Raw genomic sequence first — 18073 nt, 5'->3', positions numbered from 1 at the left:
TATGTAAGGGGGTGGAGGAAATGAATGTCTTTGAAAGTTTTTTTCCCCAGGCACTGACTCAGTTTCCCTACACCTTCAGCTGGGGGCTGCAGAGGGGAAGAGCAGGAAAGGAGTAGGAAAGGCTTTGGCAGTGCTGCTGGCTCCTAGGGGCTGGGCTGGGGGTCTGTGGCAGCCACCGGAGACACATACCTTCCAGGAGAGAATGTGACAGTGTCTGCAAAGCTGAAGGGTGTCTCCATACTGCTCTTTCCGTGGGTAACATCGCACAAGTTTAAAATACATCTTCTTCCAATCCAGCTGTCCTTTGTCTGACAAAATTAATCGCTTGCGGATCTAAATTGCAAACAAATACAGATAGTTGCAGAAGAGTTCATCAAGAACATGGCTTGTGGTTTTCTGGTTCTGAAAAGTTCTGTTCCCACCCTCCTTCCCCCTTTCTCATCTGTGTCCTGCAATTTCCAGGGAAAAAATAGCCAAGATATAAAGAGGGAACTTCTGAGCTCTACCCAGTTAAATGGTAGCTTTTACCAGTCTTTAAAAGAAACAGGTGGATGGTGACATCTTACTAGTGACCTCTACTAAATTATATTTGGATGGTCCTTTAAAGTTTAGGTAATCTCCATAAACACCTTCAATCTTTTCTTAGTTGTAGACTTGAGTGATTATTTCCCGGGAAATGCGGTGACTCCTTGGCATAGTGCCTCTAATCTAGATCTAAATATTAGTGGCTTCATGAACAGAACTTGTTGAACTCACATGTCTATATAAAGAAGTTGGGGGAAAAAAAATCTGAGGCAGCACGAGGAGGGGAAACAGGACTCCTTGGGTGTCAGAAGGCCCCAGTTCAAATTCAGATTCAAGGCCGGTTTCTTCACCTCGAGAGCCATTCCCCTAGTTTGGACAGTCACTTAGCCACCTGTGGTCTGAGCCCCCTCATCTGTTTAAAGTGAGCATAATGATACCTACTCCACCCTGGGTCATTAGACTAAAATGAAATAATATCTGTAAAAGTACATCAGCTGTAAAATATCATGAAAATAAGTGACTTTTGTAAGTTACCTTGTTATAGAAAAGGAGGATTGATGCCACTTTAGGAACTTTTAAAAAATGTTTCTTTTTGAGAGAGAGAGAGAGAAAGAGAGAGACAGAGAGAGAGAGAGAGAGAGAGAGAGAGAGAATGAATGCAGGGGAGGGGCAGAGAGAGAGAGAGAGGGAGAGAGAGAATCCTAAGCAGTGCAGAGCCTGAAGCCGGGCTCTATCCCATGAACTGTGACATCAGGACATGAGCCCAAATCCAGAGTCAGATGCTTAACTGACTGGGACACCCTGGCGCCCCCTTTATGAACTTTTTAAAGCAAATTGCAAAGTGTGCATATAGGTTAAAAATGTAAGTTGGTGGGGGAGCCTGAGTGGCTCAGTCAGTTCAGCATCCGACTTCGGTTCAGGTCATGATCTCGCGGTTCGTGGGTTCGAGCCCTGCATTGGGCTCTGTGCTGACAGCTCAGAGCCTAGAGCCTGCTTCAGATTCTGTCTCTCTCTCTCTCTCTCTCTGCCCCTCCTCTGCTCGCATGTTGTCTCCGTCTCAAAAATAAACATTAAAAAAAAATGTAAGTTTTTTTTTTTCCTCATCAAAATCGCCTTAAGGGAAACCCTCACATACGTTATTTAGAAACTCCCTGTACTGTTGCTTTCCAGTTGGCCAGGAAGCCCTGGAGGGTGGGCACCCATGCCTAAAGTGCGAGAAGAATGCCAAGGACGTCTGAGGGTGGGGGACAGAGAAGGGAGAGAAGGAAGGACTGCCCGCTGGGCCCCCTGACCTGCCGCTCAGAGAAGTGGTATTGGCAGAGCTTTTTCCACAGCAGACGGTCCTCACTGAGCACGTGCAGGTCAGGAGCCACCTGGCCCAGGCTGACCAGGTCCCGCCCGTCACTCAGCCTCTGCATGATGTTCAGTTGTAAGCATAAAGGCAGGTCGGTGAAGGTGAGGCCCTTGAAGGCAGGCTGTGGGGAGAAGGATGATGTTAAGTTGTGGGCTGCAGGGCAGGAGGGCAGCGGATCACCAGGCGACACCCTCCAGGGATGCAGCTGTCCCCTCGTCCTCTACCCTCAAGTTGGTTTTTTGATCAGAGATTAGAAGCAGCCATTCTCCCCGCTTTAAATGCAGAAATGCCCTAAATGCAGGACCTGTGGCCGAGACCCACAGGGACAGCCCTGAACAGCTCGAGCTGACTGGTGCCAGAGGGATTTTCCTGAGATTGACAAAGCTTTACACTCTTAACGATCCTCTGAACAGCACAGCACATGTTCGATTCTGGTGCTCCGCTCCATTCACTCCGCGACGAGATTCGCTACCTCCTTCAAGGGCGGGGTGCCTGGGACAGGGCGCCACCCGCCCCTGCCGCCTGAGTTGACTCTGTCACTGCCCCTCCTGACAACCCATCTCTAAGCGGGCTTTCTCACCTGTGCCCAAACATGCTGCCCATGGGCCCCTGCTCTCCCCAGGCCTCTCTGCCCATCCCAATTACTTTCCCTCAGATCCAGCGTCTACTTGTTTCCTCCGAAAGGCCTTTTCTGCGTTTGTGACTACCCCAGCCCTCTTTCACTGCATCTTCCTGGAACTCCCATGATCTCTCTCGGGTACTTTTGGAACCAGCCCCTTTTTGTTATGTAAGGCATTTTCCCAAAGAAAGCTTAATGGAACGTTCCTGCTGAAGGTAAGCTCCACGGGGCCGGACTTTTTGTCTTTTGTCATTGCTGTCTCCTTTGTGCCTAGCATAGAGTGGCACCCAATAAGTACCTGAGGGATGAACAAAACCTTAATAATTAAGGAGGTAAAAAAAACAGCAACAAAAAGACCCTGTGCCTGGGTGTATGTGCACATGCATGTGCGCTTTGGAACTAACTCGTCCAGAACCTTCTGACCTAAGTGACACCATCCATCCCATCCATTAGAGCATCTCTCTTCAAACCTAGGGCTCCATGGGACATTTAAAAAACTCTTTGTGGATAATAATACACAGGCTATTAATCAGAAACCTCTACTATAAGCCTGAACTTTAATTTTGTATTTACTGTTTAATTTTACATTTATTGTTTAAATTTTGATGGGCTTATGTTACCCCATCTACACTTTGAACCTTGAAGGGGGGGGGGTGGGGTCTAATTTCATATCCCTTGCAGCCTAGCCCAGCACAAACCACCTCTTTTGAGGGCCTGCTGTGGCCTGGTACTGGAGTTGAAATGGGTTCCTTAGGCTGGCAAGATACTCAGAAACATAAGCAAATAATTATAGAGCAGTATGTTAAGTGCTGACCAGGAAGTAAGCACAGAGTGCTCTGGCAACAGTCTGTATGGAGGAGGTCCTCAGTAGTATTTGCTGATATGTCTTGAACAGCATCTGGATGCTGCCATTTGGATACAAAGTCAGCACAAATCATCCAAAATTGTGGTTCTTTGTCCTTCTCACGCTAGACCTGGGTGTGCTCTTGATTTTGGACTATGGACATTTTTAGCTCAGTGCTCTGTCACATCTGGCGGTGGGGGGGGGGGGGCGTTCAAGGGAAAAAAATAGAGGATGAAGAAGCCCTTCCTTAGCTCAGGGAAAACTATCTTGTCAAAGGGTATTGAGTCCCCTCCTCAAATTTTTAGGGAACTACTCTGTTCGAGGGACACCAAAGCCCCCCCGCCGCCCAGGATTCCAGGGGGTATGCAGTCTTATTGACTCCCACCTGTGTCCCTTGCCAAGCAGGAGAGGTGTGTAGAGGGAAGGTGGGAAGTGGCAGGGGGCCTTGGGAAGTTGGACTGTGGAGAAGAATGGCAGGTGACATGGGAGATACACCGAATGGACAAGCAGATCTGGATCCCAGGTGTCCTTGGGAACTCTGGGTCTCAGTTTCCCCATGTCCAAAATGAATGAGCTTAGAACACTCTGAAGATCCCTTCTAGCTCCGACAATCTCCGATGTGGATCGGCTTCAGCCTCTTAACTCATCAGAAATGTCTATGACTTGACAATTTAAATTGTTCAGGCTGCTGGGCTGAACTTTCAATTGTTTGCAAAATTCAGGACTTTGCCGGGCTGCTGAAGGCTCTAGACCTATTTGTCGTTTATCATCTGCTGGTGATCATGTGAGCTAATAAAACTGCCATGACATTTTCTTTTTGTTTCCAGCACTTCAAAGCATCTACTTTTTTGGTTAAAACTCCCAGGCCAATTATTACATGAACTCCTATTAAAGTCCACTTGGCAGAGTTCACTCTCAAATTTTCAAACCTGAACTTTTCCAAAATATTTGCCCAGACCCCATGCTGAGCCCTCACTCCTGATAAATGGTTTTAACTGCTTATATGCCTTCTTCTTTTTGAATGTAAATATATAAGAAAAATAAGTCACTCTTGCTCTTCCAGTCAAGCATTTGGCTAAAATCCTTTTAGGGGTGCCTGGGTGGTTCAGTCGGTTAAGCATTTGACTTCGGCTCAGGTCATGATCTCGCGGTTGGTGGGTTTGAGCCCCACATAGGGTTCTGTGCTGACAGCTCAGAGCCTGGAGCCTGCTTCAGATTCTGTCTCCCTCTCTCTCTGCCCCTCCCCCACCCATGCTTGCTCATGCACACCCCCCCTCTCTCTCTCTCTGAAAAATAAACAAACAGTGGGGAAAAAAAAATTCTTTTATGGATTCTCTACATCCTCTACATGCTCCCAAACCCTGCCTTGCCCACAGCACTCTGTGGCTCTATTTGATTTTTCTCCCCTCCAAACCAGTTCTCTTTTTTTTTTCCCCCTTCATCCTTTATCCTATTAATTATTTTTGCCAAACAACATTGGCTCCATGTAATTAGAGATGAAATTTTGAAGGGAAATGAGATTATATGCCGGGAAGATAGTGCGAGGACTTTGGCAAATAGAAAGCAATTAGTGTGAATGTCACCTTAACATTTTTGTGTGATAACATACTTCTCTTTGGTCCAAACTGTTAAAAAGTTGGCTTTAAAATACAGTCCACACTGAAGTAACGAAGTCCCTTCTCTCTTTCTTTCCTCCAGAGAGTTGGGCATTTGTGTGACAAGCTCTTTAGGGCTCCATGGGTTCCCATCACTGCTCTCAAAATCACTGGCTCAGAGCAAGGAGGGCTGGGAAGGAGGGCAGAGGGGAGCAGAGAGTATGGGTAGAGGCGCGGTCTCTGTAGCCAGGCCTGAGGTTCAGTCCCCATACTGCTACATCTGATCTGTATCAAGGCACCAGCCAGCTATTCTTAACTACGCAGTCTAATCTTTCTCATTTATAAAATGAGGAAAAGTATATCTTATAGTGTTGCCGGGCAGGGTGGAAGAGAGAATGCACAGAAGTACTTAGCCCAGTGCCCAGTGAAAATGAGCTATCATAAAGACCCCTACTTACAATTATTAATTAATACAATATGAAAGACTTGGAAGAAAGCCGGCCACAGAGTGAGCCGTTAGTAATAGTAAGAGCTGACACATTTAAAGACTTACTACATGTCAGGCACTGTTCCAAGTACTTTCTATAGGTTATTAAATCCTACACTAGGGCTAGGAGATCAGTATTACTGCCTTTATTTTCCAAATGGAGCCCGGAGATGCTGACTAACTCACCCCAAATTCTGCAATTGGTAAATGTTTATCATCATCCCTAACCCAGGGCAGTATTTTCCATCTATATTCCCCCAAACACTGAATGAGTTATTTCAGGCAGGCGGTGGGGGACTTCCCTTCAATTGTTCGTCCATTCATCTCAGATTTACTGACTGCCTTCTGCTCTGAGCAAGGAAGAGGGAACAGAGAGGGAGCAAGATGGTGGGGTCTTTCCCTGCGGTGCTCAGAAGCCAGTGGATGGAGGCAGGGAAGTGGAACCAGGCAGGAGATCATTTCACATAGCAATAACCACTCTGAAGAAGGTGAGGGGAGAGTGGTTTCCGTGGATCGGATGGTCTGGGGAGGCGGGACCAAGCTTGGAAGGGGCAGGGAGTAGCTTGGCCTGGCTGTAGTGCCAGGAGCAGAGGGGCGAGTGAGATGAACTTCCATGTCTGATCTGTCCTGCACAGGACTGCGCTGGATTTAAAAGGTTGCGAAAAGCTGGATCATGGAATAAATAGTTGGAAGAAAGCTGGATTGAAAAGAAGTTTGGAAATCTCTGACATTAAGAAAGCTTTGCCGTGTGAGGAATAGAGAGTCCCGGTTTTGACCTAAGTCACTGGGCTTCTCTGGTCCCCACTCCCCTCCTCTCACTCCATGAAGGGTTAGAGTAACTACAATGGCTATCTTCCGGTGTCCATGGGTCAATTAAGGGGGTGGTTCTAGGTAAGTAAGCCCATGGGGCTCCTGTGGTGTGGACAGAGGGAACAGAGGCAAGCTCTAGGCAAGTGTGATCATCTAAACAGTGTCCCAAATTCCCCTGGGAGAAGATGCCCTTGAGACAAATGGGACTTGCTCATTTAGATCACTGGCTGGGTAATTCTCCCCTGGGCTTAGACCAAAAAAAAAAAAAGTATTAAGTCCAGGCTACACAGAATACCAGAAATCAGGTAGAATGTGTAAGTGAATTTTCTGGGAGAGATAAGCTGGGAATCTGGGTCACAAGTTCATGTTGTCAAACTATGCCCATACCTGAGAGAAGGGATTGGGGTAAATTATTAGAATAAACTAGGTAAAGGTTCAGAATGTACTCTCTTAAAATAGTCAAATAATTGAGATAGCTTTTGAAAGATTATCTGGGCTTGAGCTCTGCTGTGTGTGTGTGTGTGTGTGTGTGTGTGTGTGTGTGTAAGTGTGGGAGTTGTAGCCTACGTGACTAAGGAAGTCACATAATTCTGAGGCTTCTAATTATTCCCCTTGTTTCAGGGTTTGAGAAACTAAGTCTTAGAGAGGGTGTTAACAGCAAAGTCAAGGATGCTACATTTTGAAAACTTTGTTAGTAAAGTAATTATTTAAAAGAGGTCAAACAGGTTTTTTTCATGCTACTGCCTCGAGAGATGGGGCGGACCCAAACTTTATCAGCTTGGGTCCCGGAACCACTTAGAACAGTGCGGTGGGTGATTAGATACGGGAGTCGAGCGCTATGTGAGCGGTCTAAGTATGCCTGTCCATTAGCGAGCCTTAGAGATTACAGCAGTGTCTTTCTCACATTTTTGTGTGCCTTCGTCCTGCTGCTCACTATTAAGAAGACAAGAGCTGGGGGCCAAATTATGTTGTAAAAGTCAAAAGACACTACTTATAGTAGTTTCATTGTAATATAGGGCTTTTTTTTTTTTTTTTTTTTTTTTTTTGCTTTGAGTGAGAATTACTCTTCTCTTTCCTACATGTATGTTCACAGTCTTTAACCAAAGGCTTCCTTGTCACAATTATTCATTGGAACTAGAATTTTCAAAAGTTGGCACCAGTTTTCCAAGCCACTGCCATCGTAGCTCTATCATATCCAAGGCAGCATTCCTAGAGCTATAAGGGACAGGTTCTTTAGGAGGAAATGGGCAAAGAGGAGAGATTCCCCCTGTCCCCCACCCCAGATCGAAGTCTCCAGTTTTCCTACCAGGTTTCAGTTCCCACACTTTGATCCTGTTTTGCCAAGTTCTCCTGCTTCCCTCTCCTGGGAAGTTCTAGCCCGCTCCCAGCACCCAAGTAGAAAGCATCAGATCAGAATAGTTGAGACTCTTCCACCACCACCGTGGATTTAAAGTCCTGCCTCGCCGTGGAGGACCCGACTAACGTCTTTACTGCCAGAAGGAAGCCGGGGCGCTGCTGCTTACCCTGGTGATTTGGATACTGTTCAGCTGCTGCTGCCAGTGGAGAATGGTCTCCATCCGGTACACCCACATGTTGATGTTCCCGACCAGCACAGACTTGCCGACTCTCTGGACCAGCGTACATAAGGACGTGTAGAGGGTCTGGAGTAGTTCCCTTATTAGCCTGATGTTTTGCTGGTCTTCGAGGACTGGAGTGGGGGCGGGGGGGGGGGACAAAAAAGTATTAACAGTCGTGATACTGGAAACACTGTATATTTTATAAGTGGGCCTTTCTTCTCGATTCTGCTCATGTTACGTGGGTACTGCCTCCGGGGATGTGGTTTTCTTTCTCACTGTTATTTATTCTACACTTGGCCAAGCTTCTACACTTGAGGTTACTGGGTAGAGTTTCCATTATCTAGGTCCCTCTTTGTTCTCTTCTCCCTAGTTTTCGACAAAGACTCTTTCTCCCTTCACAGTTTTGCCAGCACCAATGGCTCACCTGATTTGAAGGCAGTTTCTTTTGCCCAGCAGTGACATCCTGCCCAGCAAGTGGTCACTCGTCAGGAATGTGAGTTCCGATCCTGTCTGGCTGAGTCTTTGTGTGATTATGGATAAATTACTCTTTCTTATGGGCCTCAGTTTCCCTCTGTGTACAACGACTCAGATGAGCCAAAGATCTAAAGTTTCTTTTAGATCAAATAGTCTATGAGTCTATTCTGCTTTGTATATAGCTCAATTTTCTAGGAATTTAGAATCCAGAGGGCTTGGTTAGCTAAGGTTGGGATGTGTGCCCACATTGAGAAGTTTGAGAGGCTTATAGCAGGGCAAATGGATACTCCTAATAAGAGGATGGGAGGGTGATGGTGTCTCCCCTTTTCACAAGTGACCCTCCTTTCTGAACTGGAATTTGGCAGAAGTGCATCTGGAGTCATTCACTTCCATCCACTCACTCTTCCTTAAATCTAGTGACAGGTCCACTCTATCAGAAAACCCATCTGCCCATCCCCATCTCTATAAAAAGGGGTGAGGGAGAGAGAGAGAGAGAGAGAGCGCACTCACCTTTCAGTACCACTTTTTCCAAAATGTTCATGAAGTTCTTTTGGGCGATGCCACTCAAGGATGTGAGCTGTGACTTTGCTATCAGTTCCAACAGCTGTGGATAAAAATAGAAGTTGCCAGGCTTAGAACACAGAGACATTTTTCTCCTCTAATCTTTGCTTTCAGGTCACATGACACGTAGAGACAGATCGACAGGGAGAGATAGATGGCAGGCGGGCCCACAGTGCAATAAAAAGCAGATGCTCAAAGTGAAAGACAAATGGGGGGTAATTCAAAACCCAGGAATCAGGCTGAATATTTAATTGCTTTTGTTTTCTTTTCAATATAAAGAGTCTTGCTTCAGCCAGGGTGAATTCATTCTGCCTGTCCTACTTCAGCAAGTGAAGCTGAGGAACTCTAAAGGGAGCAAAACTTCCAATGACCTGCAAATGTTAGAGTCGTACACAATCACTCCCAGCAAGAATTTTGCTACTCCTACTTGAACTTCTTCCCCACCGGCACCAACTACTCTCAAGGCAAATTAAACCTCATGGTCAGTAAGATGCACATTTTCCAAGGAAGGGGAAATTCTTATCCAGAAGTCTCCTGCTCCTGCAGCATTCAGTAAAAATGTCTGTTAATTAGAATCTTCCATTGCACTTAAATTCCTGTGGAAAGAGGCCAATCACAGGAAAAGAGAGGAATTCAGGGTTGTACCGTATATCTACGTATTTCTGCTTAGAGGCTAGGATCCTTATAGCTCCTAACCTTGGGTTCAATTTTTGATTTGACCACCTATTAGCCCTGTGGCTATGGGCAAGTTACTAAATTTCTTGGTGCCCTGGTTTCATCATCTGTACTAATAATACTCAGAGTCGTCAAGATTGTTGAGAGCTTTGAATGAGGGAATGCCCATAAAGCACAGTGCCTGGCACAAATTAGGTGGAAAATAGAGGTTGGTGTTTATTGAAAGACTGTGTCCCAATCCCATGACCCCCATTATTGCCAAACACAAAGAAATGAAGGTAATAATTTAAGTTGGTGCGTCCCTAGTCTGGTCTTTCTTTGGTAGCAAAATTCTTTACAGATGTGGCAATATTTTTAAAAAATCTATTAAAAATTCTATTGTTAAAAAACGAAACTTAAGACTGGAAGGGAATCTTAGAGATCATGTAGTTCAACCAACTTAACAGATGAACAAAATGAGGCTCAAGAGACTATCAATTTACTGAGAGCAAGGAGAGGACTCAGCAGAGACCTCAACACACTTGATGCTTTCACGGAGTTATCGAACAAAAGAAGTTGATGTAAAATGAAAATAATCTCCCCAGAGCCCAGCAGGCCCCCAACGCACTCACCTTAGACTTAGAACCAAGACCCCTCTTTGACATTAAACCTTGAATTTCTGCTCCTAGGAAACTTTTCAAGAGCGTTTCATCTCCTGGCTAGGCCCCAGCCCAACTTCACTTTGGGTCAATAAACATCGAGTGCGACACTGTTGGAAGCGTTGGAATCAAGGCTGAGGGAACTAGCAAAGTGACATTCTAAGAAGTAGGCTGCAGAGGAGAACCAAAACTTCTGGATCAAAGCCCTAGGCAATTGAAAGAACCTCTGCTTCCAAGACATTTGTTTAAAACTTCTGTCCTCCCGGAGCCCTTTTGGAGCCTGTCAAACCACATACAGACTTTTAATTTCCTGAACATAATTTTACTTTTAAGTAAAACAAAGCAAAACAAAAAAACCACCCCAAAACCTTTTCTTGCCCGGCTTCTGTATCTCTCACACATGCAGGGAGAAGGAGGTGAGGCAAGGCGGAGGCTGGTTTGTTAAGATTAGTGCTGCTGATCCAAACATGGAAGTAGGAGCTGATCCAGTGCCCACTGAGAGAGGCGAGAAGTCAGTACATCCGTAGAGGCCACACCCATGGGCGGTGACCACACCCGATGACCTCTGCTTGTCTGGTTCAGCTCTGTCACCAACCAGCACGTGATAGTCAAGAGAGGAGTGACAAATGGCACCAAGGGACCGGCCAGACCTTGCATTTATCTCCCTGACCAACAACAACCAGATTGAGAAGGCCAGCCCGATGGTCTATTAATACACTATGCCTCACATGACCAGCATAAAGCAAGATGAAAGAAAACAAAAGCCTTGAGTGGCTCTCGGAACGGCAGTTGGCTGTGCACTGTGACTCATCGTGTGGTGGAATGGGGGAGGGCGGGCGGAGCTCTGCCTGAAATCCATCCAAAACCCAGATTCCACGTGACTACCATCTCTTGAGGGTGTCAGTTTTAATCTTGTCTAAAAACACACCAATCACATGGAGAAGGCAACTCGCAAGGCTATGACTATGCATCTGAGGGAAAACAAAAAGCCCCTTGGTCAGATTGAGATGATGTTTGACTAAGGAAGAAGAGTAATACGGCAGCGAAAATTTCTCCATCGACATCAGGATGACATGTCAACTACGCTATGTTTAACCTGATCTCAAGAAAAAGTCCCTCTTTTCACTGCCAGGCAGTTGTGGGGTCAGGAGAAAAAACCCTGCAATAGGAACACACCCAGCTTCTCTAGCTGGGTGACCTCTACAACTGTCTTTCGTTAGCAAATATTTTCTGAGTGCCCACTCTGTCCTAGCATTGTGGCAGGTGACGTGGATATGACAGTAGGGTCACATGATAGCTAGACGCATGGAGTTTACTGTCTAGCCTGTGGCATAGGTCATTTAACCTCTCAGAGCCCCATTTTCTTCATTTCTAAAATGGAAATGAAAAGACTACCTACTTTACAGGGTTGTTATAAGAGTTAAAGAGATAAATGTGTAAAAACCCATTCTAAATACCAAATTCAAGGCATTATTACTATTATAAAATATTATTTCTTCCTATTCCAGACCCCAATCTTTTGAAGTTTACAGCTGATATCAGGGTTTAGCAAACTTTCTGTAAGGGGCCAGAGAGTAAATATTTTGGGCTTTGTGGGCTATAGGCTCTGTCACAACTACTCCGTTTAGCAGTTATAGTGCAAAAGCAGCCTTAGGCAACATGTAAATGAATAGATGTGGCTGTGTTCCAATAAAACTTTATTTACCAAAACAGGTGGGGGACCGGATTTGGTCCTTGGGCCATAGTTTACCAACTTTACTTCGTGCCTCAGTTTCCCCATCTGTAAACCATGCATAATAATAGTACCAACTTCGGAGTTGCAATGAAGATTGTGTTCATAAAGCATTCAGAATAGTGTCTGATACAAAGAATATACTCAAATTGTTATTAGTTTTTATCATAATGCAGAGAATATCACTAGGTAAAATTAATGCCAGGGTGGGCATAGTGAATTAGTAAAGTACAGATGGTTTAAAGATCTTTAGAATCCTTGTATTTCAATTTTATGTATTGTCAACCAAATGCTTAAATGGTTTCAAATTTTAATATCACTTTCTGTCATTTTTATTATGTTTGTGATACATTTTAATAGCTCCCTATCTGTTGATGAATGTTAACGTTGATACGTTTTACGACTTACATAGTTGCATCTACCGTGAGGTCTTATTTTGCTAACGATAAATGGGGGTTTACTACACATCAGTGACTGCACTAAGCACCTCACATGTATGATCTCGCTTAGTCCTCAATGGTAACCTGAGGAGTTAGGCTCTCCATTTGAAAAAGAGGACACTGGCTCAGAGAAGTTAAGTCAAATACCTAAAGTCACACCAGCAGTAGTTAAGTGGTGGACTCTAACCAGATGTGTCTTAACAGAAAACATGTTAAGGACTTCAGCTTTTCAGGGTCGATCAAATTTGCCTCTACGACCAAACTTTAAAACTAGTAGCAATATCACGTATTGCTATATTCTGGGAGACAGGGTCTGGAAATGCCGTATCAATATTACACTGTGACAGGTAATCAGCTTTTACTACTAAGGGAGAAATAATCTGCAGAAAGTGTTAACGACATGACTGGGATGGGGCCATTGCTTTGGGTAAACCACTTAGGTCTACTTTCCACAACAGCATAACACTGCAGGCCCCAAACCAGTAGGTAGTATGGTGTGGAGCCAGTGGTAAAGAGGACTTAAATTGATTAATTTTACTTCTGTGTTAAGAGAGCTGTGTGCCGAGGGGAGCAGGACTACATCTAGCAATTTCTTTACCAAGATGACTTAGCTGGCTGGATTCTTTGCCCCCAGCCACAAGAGAGCAAAGGAAAATGTTCTGTTTGGAAATGGCTCTTTCTTTTCAGCCGGGCAAATTTTAGCCCAGGTGCCAGTAATCTGTGCTGTGTTTAAGGAGAGGCAGGAGGGTAAGGAGGAGGAGGAAAAGGAGGAGCAAGACAGCTCTCAGGCCCCTCCTGAACTCCATGGTATCATTGCCGCGTGGGCAGTCTGGGTATCCGGAGTGATTTGCAGTGACTGGTTGTGCAGTGACAGGAATGGGTCTGGGCTACCAGAGGAAGGGATGGTGGTCACCGCATGCCGAAACCACATCCTGCCCTTCAACTTTGGCTCGTGCTCATTTTGGAGACGTCAAGTAGGGGAAAAATCTAGTTGCAAGCAATATCGTATAGCAAATCTTGGAGCGCTTACAACCGCAGTTTGAAGTGGCGTGTGGAACATGACTGGGCAGAAGAGATATTCCCCTCCTATCTCACTTAACCGAAGAAAGGACAGGTTTCTTACCTTCTCTCACCTTCGGTTCGTCATAGCATTCATACTTAAAAAAATCAGCTTATGTCACTTCTCTGCTTGAAACCCTCAAACAGCTTCCCTTAGAAGAGGATCTAACCTCCTTTCCGTGACTGGCAAGGTCCTCCCTGATGTGGCCTGTGCCCCTCCTCCAACTTCATTCTGTTCTAGCCACAAGGGCCGTCTTTGGTTTCCTGAACAGGCTCAGCTCAGTCCCACCTCCCAGCCTTTGCCCTTGTCACGGCTTCACGTGCTGGCTCTGACCCACCCCTTAGGTCTCATTCAAATATCACCTGCTCAGGGAGGCCTTCTGTGACCATCCTCTATGGAAACCTCCCCGTCGCCATTTTTATCTTACTGTGGTTTCATTGTTCCATTTACACATCTCTGAAATGATCTTGTTTCCTTATTTGTTGACTGTCTAATTGGGATATGAACCTCAAGGCTGCAGGGGTTGTTTTGTTTACCAATCGCTCTACCCCCAGCCTGGCACGTTGTAGGCAGTCAACCAATATTTATTTTCTAACACATTTGTCTTGTAGAATCAATGAGCATTGTAGCTGCAAGGGACCTGGGAAAGAGTATGCCCAAATTCCTCCTCTTTAGATCAGGAGGCTCATGATGGTCAAATGACACAATCACGGTCAGTGCTAGATCGTCTCGACTGTTAGGCTGGGACTCATATGGGGTCTGGTCCCAGACGAATGCTTCAGGAGTAAATTACTTATAGTGCAAACAGATCACCCTTTCCAGGAAGGCAAGTAGCTGACATCTAGAGGAACGGTAAATAAACTGGGCTTCGGAAGCATCAACAGAAAGCAGTAGCTTCCCCGTGTGTTTGTTTCAGACCAAACCACACAGGGGTTAACAATAAGGCTGCTGCTGGAGCATACTCTGTCTTGCATAGGATATTGTTAAGAACATAACTGATCTCTAAATTCTTCCATCTCCTGTGACTATGGGCTCTGGTTTGAATTATAGGTGCGATTGAAAACATGCCTCAGGGTTATCAAAGGCAGGAAAGAAGCTTCAAGAAGCCCCTGCCATTTCTCACGTGTTCAATACCCAAGCTGGGTACCTATAGGAATATTATGTCTTTTGCAAGAAACCTTTGGTTACATCAGGCAGTGCCTCTGCTTGTACCGAGTGCCATGTACTTTCAAGACCCTTATTTATTCAGTGGATAACACAGATTAAAAACCTGGAAAGTTTTGTCCTGACTTTGAGCTTGAACACTGACAGGTTGGAAGAGAGAACATTGCAGCTACATTAATAATCTTCAGGCATGTCAAGATTGGGTAAATATTATTTGCAAGTGAAACATCTCTCTCTAACGGAGTGTTAAAATCCTAAGAAGGAGGGCCAAGTTTACACAAATTAATTGTATTCTCATCTGAGAGAAACTTGCCCGTCTTCTATCCATCCCAGATATTTTTGAACTTGTAACGGTGCCCCGCTCCCTGTTTGCATCAATTTGAGCAGCTCTGTTTGCTTCAATCATCCTGCTTTTAGATTGGGCTTCTTGTCTACCCTAGCACTCCTAACCTCTACCCTCTGATTTCATGAGGCTGGATGTCACATTGCCTGGGCCTCTGGTTGACCAGCACTCCCCTCCCATTCTTTCTCATCTCCCGGTTTCTGCTCACAGCATTTGTCCCTGCAAAGCCTTCGTCCTGCCTCAGCACCTAGCCAGCTCCTGGAAGGACTGGTTCTTCAGTCCTTCTTCAGAGATTCTACCTCTTCCAATAGGTTGTCTCTGGTGCCCGCCCCTCCTCCAGTCTCCTAGACAAGACCAAAACCCCATCTGCCACTTCAGCAGTTGTACCTTGTCCCCCAAGTAGCCCAGAAGATCCTGGTAAGCAGGGACCAGGTCTTCGTTGATTCTCGAGTGGTTATGGCAACACTAGGTAAATGTTATGGATTTCATTCAGAAATACCTATTTAGGAATTTGAAAGCATTCACCGGAAGCAGTCTTTGATCTATGGGGACCTAGCAGGGGGATGCTGTCACCTCCTTGCCTTTGGAGCTCCTCTGTCTGTGGACTGGAGGGGCCTTCGGATCCTAGCTCACAGTTCCTGAAAACAAACCTTACCCTCAACCAGAGCACTTGGGAGTACAGTGTCCAATGCTCTCAGGAGCTTACCTCCTTGCATGGGAGAAAAGTCTGCTGAACTGGCATTTAAAACTCAGCTCACCTGTCCATTTTAGCATATCCCTCTGCATAATAAGCACCTGATAATGTAGAAACTGGACAGAATTTTTGTATATTTTTGTATATTTCTGGCCCATGGTGGGATAGGCTTAGATTCTGAGTTCTCAAAACAAATTTGATCTTGAGGCCTTCAAAGTGGGATGGGAAAGGAAATCTGGCAGAAAAAGTATAAAACATCAATCTCTCCATTTTATTTCATCTTTAATCTCTATTGTCTATTTCTATAATCTATTTGTGTGTTTTCTAATGCCTGTAATTAGGACCCTAAAGATGAGGATATTGATGGCAACAACTGATTCTCATCGAGTGCTTACCACATACCAGGTCCTGTTGGAAAGCACTTAAATTTAGTTTTAATTCCCTGAGCAACATGATGGGACAGATACCATTATTAGCACCTTTTATAGGGATGTGATTCACAGATGAATTTATGAATATATGTAAATTGAAAGTACGTGCTTATGTTATTTGTTTAGGAGTCCGTGGCCAAAAACACCACTGTTTTGGTCTCTTGGCCATTCCTCATTTTTTCAGGTTCCCCTCCCCCTTCGATGGGTACCTTTCTACTTTTGAATGTATCCCATTACTTCTGTGGGTTATGTAGGCACCCCTATTTCTTCAGGTAGGTCCCCACCTCTGTGTGTGCTCCCCTACTTCTGTTTGTGAGTGTTCCCTCTTCTGTGGGTACTCAGACATTACAGTATCTGCTTGCCTCAATGCTTGTTAGGACTGAAAACCAGGAATTCTAAGCGGCACAGACTTTCTCCTGTAAGATCCCTGGCAGCCTAATCAGCACTCACTGAAGGACCCACCCTGTGCCCTCAAATGTTAATGCCCCACAGTAGATTCTCACAATTCCAACCATTTCTGTGAGTCATTTTCAAATAGGCTCACGGCTCTGTTCTTTTGACTCTGTGGCCATTGGGGTGGCTGGCCTTCCTCCCTCCAACCCAGCTTCTCTCTCCCAACAGAAAAAGATACCACGGGTTTTAAGACCCAGGTGGCAGGGGCCACCCTCCATCAGAGGAAGGCGCCAAGTATGTGCAGTGCTAAATTAATCCAAGGTCACTGCGGCAGAGGAACCTAGCAAAGGAGCCAGGCTTCTCCTGCACATCACGACCCACCAACAGCATGCCCTTAATTGAAGGCATTGGGTTTGAATTTGAGTCATAGTGCCATATTTCAGTCTTTTGTTTGCCAAGCCGCCAGTCAACTTAAACTAAAACATGTTTTTGGAAAAGACCTTTAGGGGTTGTAGGAATGCAGTAACTTGCTGGAAACATTCAAATGGACTTAGGGTGGTAACGCAGAAAAAAATAACGTGCATTGGTTTAGGTTGTGATTTTCTTTTGGGCTGCAGAGGGATAGAGAGTGGGGTTGCAAGCTTTTGCTTGTCCTTTCTGATCTGCTAGCACAGATGGGCCAGTTCTCTCCAGTCAGGAGGTGGTCCTCAAGGTTCTCCAGAACCTTTCTGGTCTAGAGGTGGCATCTGCATCCCACAAAGAGAGCTGGAAGACCCGGTCAAAGGGCATCCTGGCATTAAAGCATGAAAACCCTTTCCTGCATGTGTGCCTTACTGTGTCTTGTTTAAAAACGCAATGTGCAAAATCCAGCATTTGGGCTTCCAATAGTTTTTTGAGCTGGTTCCCAAACTTAAAAACACGGGGGTCACCAAAGGGCAGATTTAAGTAGCAATGCATGGACACCACCTTCAGTTAATTAAATCATATGCCCGAGAGGTGGCCTTCTGTAGAGAAACCAGCTTTGCAGGTGATTCTAATGTGCAGCCAGTTCAAATGAGAACCAGTGGGCCACAGCAGGCTTAGTTCAGACAGCTGTGAGTTGATGTGTGGTCTCCAAAACCCTCTCCCAGCTTACTGGAGACCCACTTTCTCCATTGGCCTTTCTGTGCCCTAGCTGAGTTAGTTAGCACTCACCTCCTCATGGGGACCAAATTCCAGCCCTACCACCAGCCCAGCCCCTGGAATGCTCACCGACTTCCCAAGGGAGTTTCCAAAATGTGTTGGTCTTCAGGCATGGTGTAAACCAATTTTTAAAATGACCTTTCATAAATGGGTAAGTTGTTGCCTCTAAAGGTTTTAGATCATCCTTAAAAACCACAGTTAAAATTGTATTTAAGCCATTGGGTGTGTGTGTGTAGAGAAGGGGATGAAGGCAGCGAGTATAATCTGAAGCCTATTAAAATAAGGTACAGATACTATATGAAAACCTTTCCTTCCCAGCTTATATTAAAAACTTTTGACTCCATAAATTCCACAGAACTTTTGTACTTACAGATAAAAATTAGACAATTCTGAGATAGCGGTGTTGGCCACCTCTTTTATTCCCTCTGCGTTGTCTGTTTCTGAAGAGGGAAGCCAGCATGAACACATTTTGTAA

At 45.2% G+C, this 18073-nt stretch overlaps 1 protein-coding gene across 1 annotated transcript in view; it reads right to left on the bottom strand.

Annotated features, from left to right (window-relative positions):
• Positions 1–18073, bottom strand: part of FBXO32 (F-box protein 32) — a 35767-nt gene that overhangs the window by 5765 nt on the left and 11929 nt on the right. The window contains exons 5-8 of the mRNA XM_027063950.2: positions 8796–8889; positions 7758–7942; positions 1818–2000; positions 190–333 (exon numbers count right to left, since the gene is read on the bottom strand). Of these exons, the coding sequence (XP_026919751.2) occupies positions 190–333; positions 1818–2000; positions 7758–7942; positions 8796–8889 (606 nt within the window). The remainder of the gene's footprint in view (positions 1–189; positions 334–1817; positions 2001–7757; positions 7943–8795; positions 8890–18073) is intronic.

This window comes from Acinonyx jubatus, chromosome F2 (assembly GCF_027475565.1).
Source record: "Acinonyx jubatus isolate Ajub_Pintada_27869175 chromosome F2, VMU_Ajub_asm_v1.0, whole genome shotgun sequence".
NCBI classification, from domain to species: Eukaryota; Metazoa; Chordata; class Mammalia; order Carnivora; family Felidae; genus Acinonyx; species Acinonyx jubatus.
Note: the sequence above shows the minus strand (reverse complement) of the source record. Positions and strands in the feature narration are given on the sequence as shown.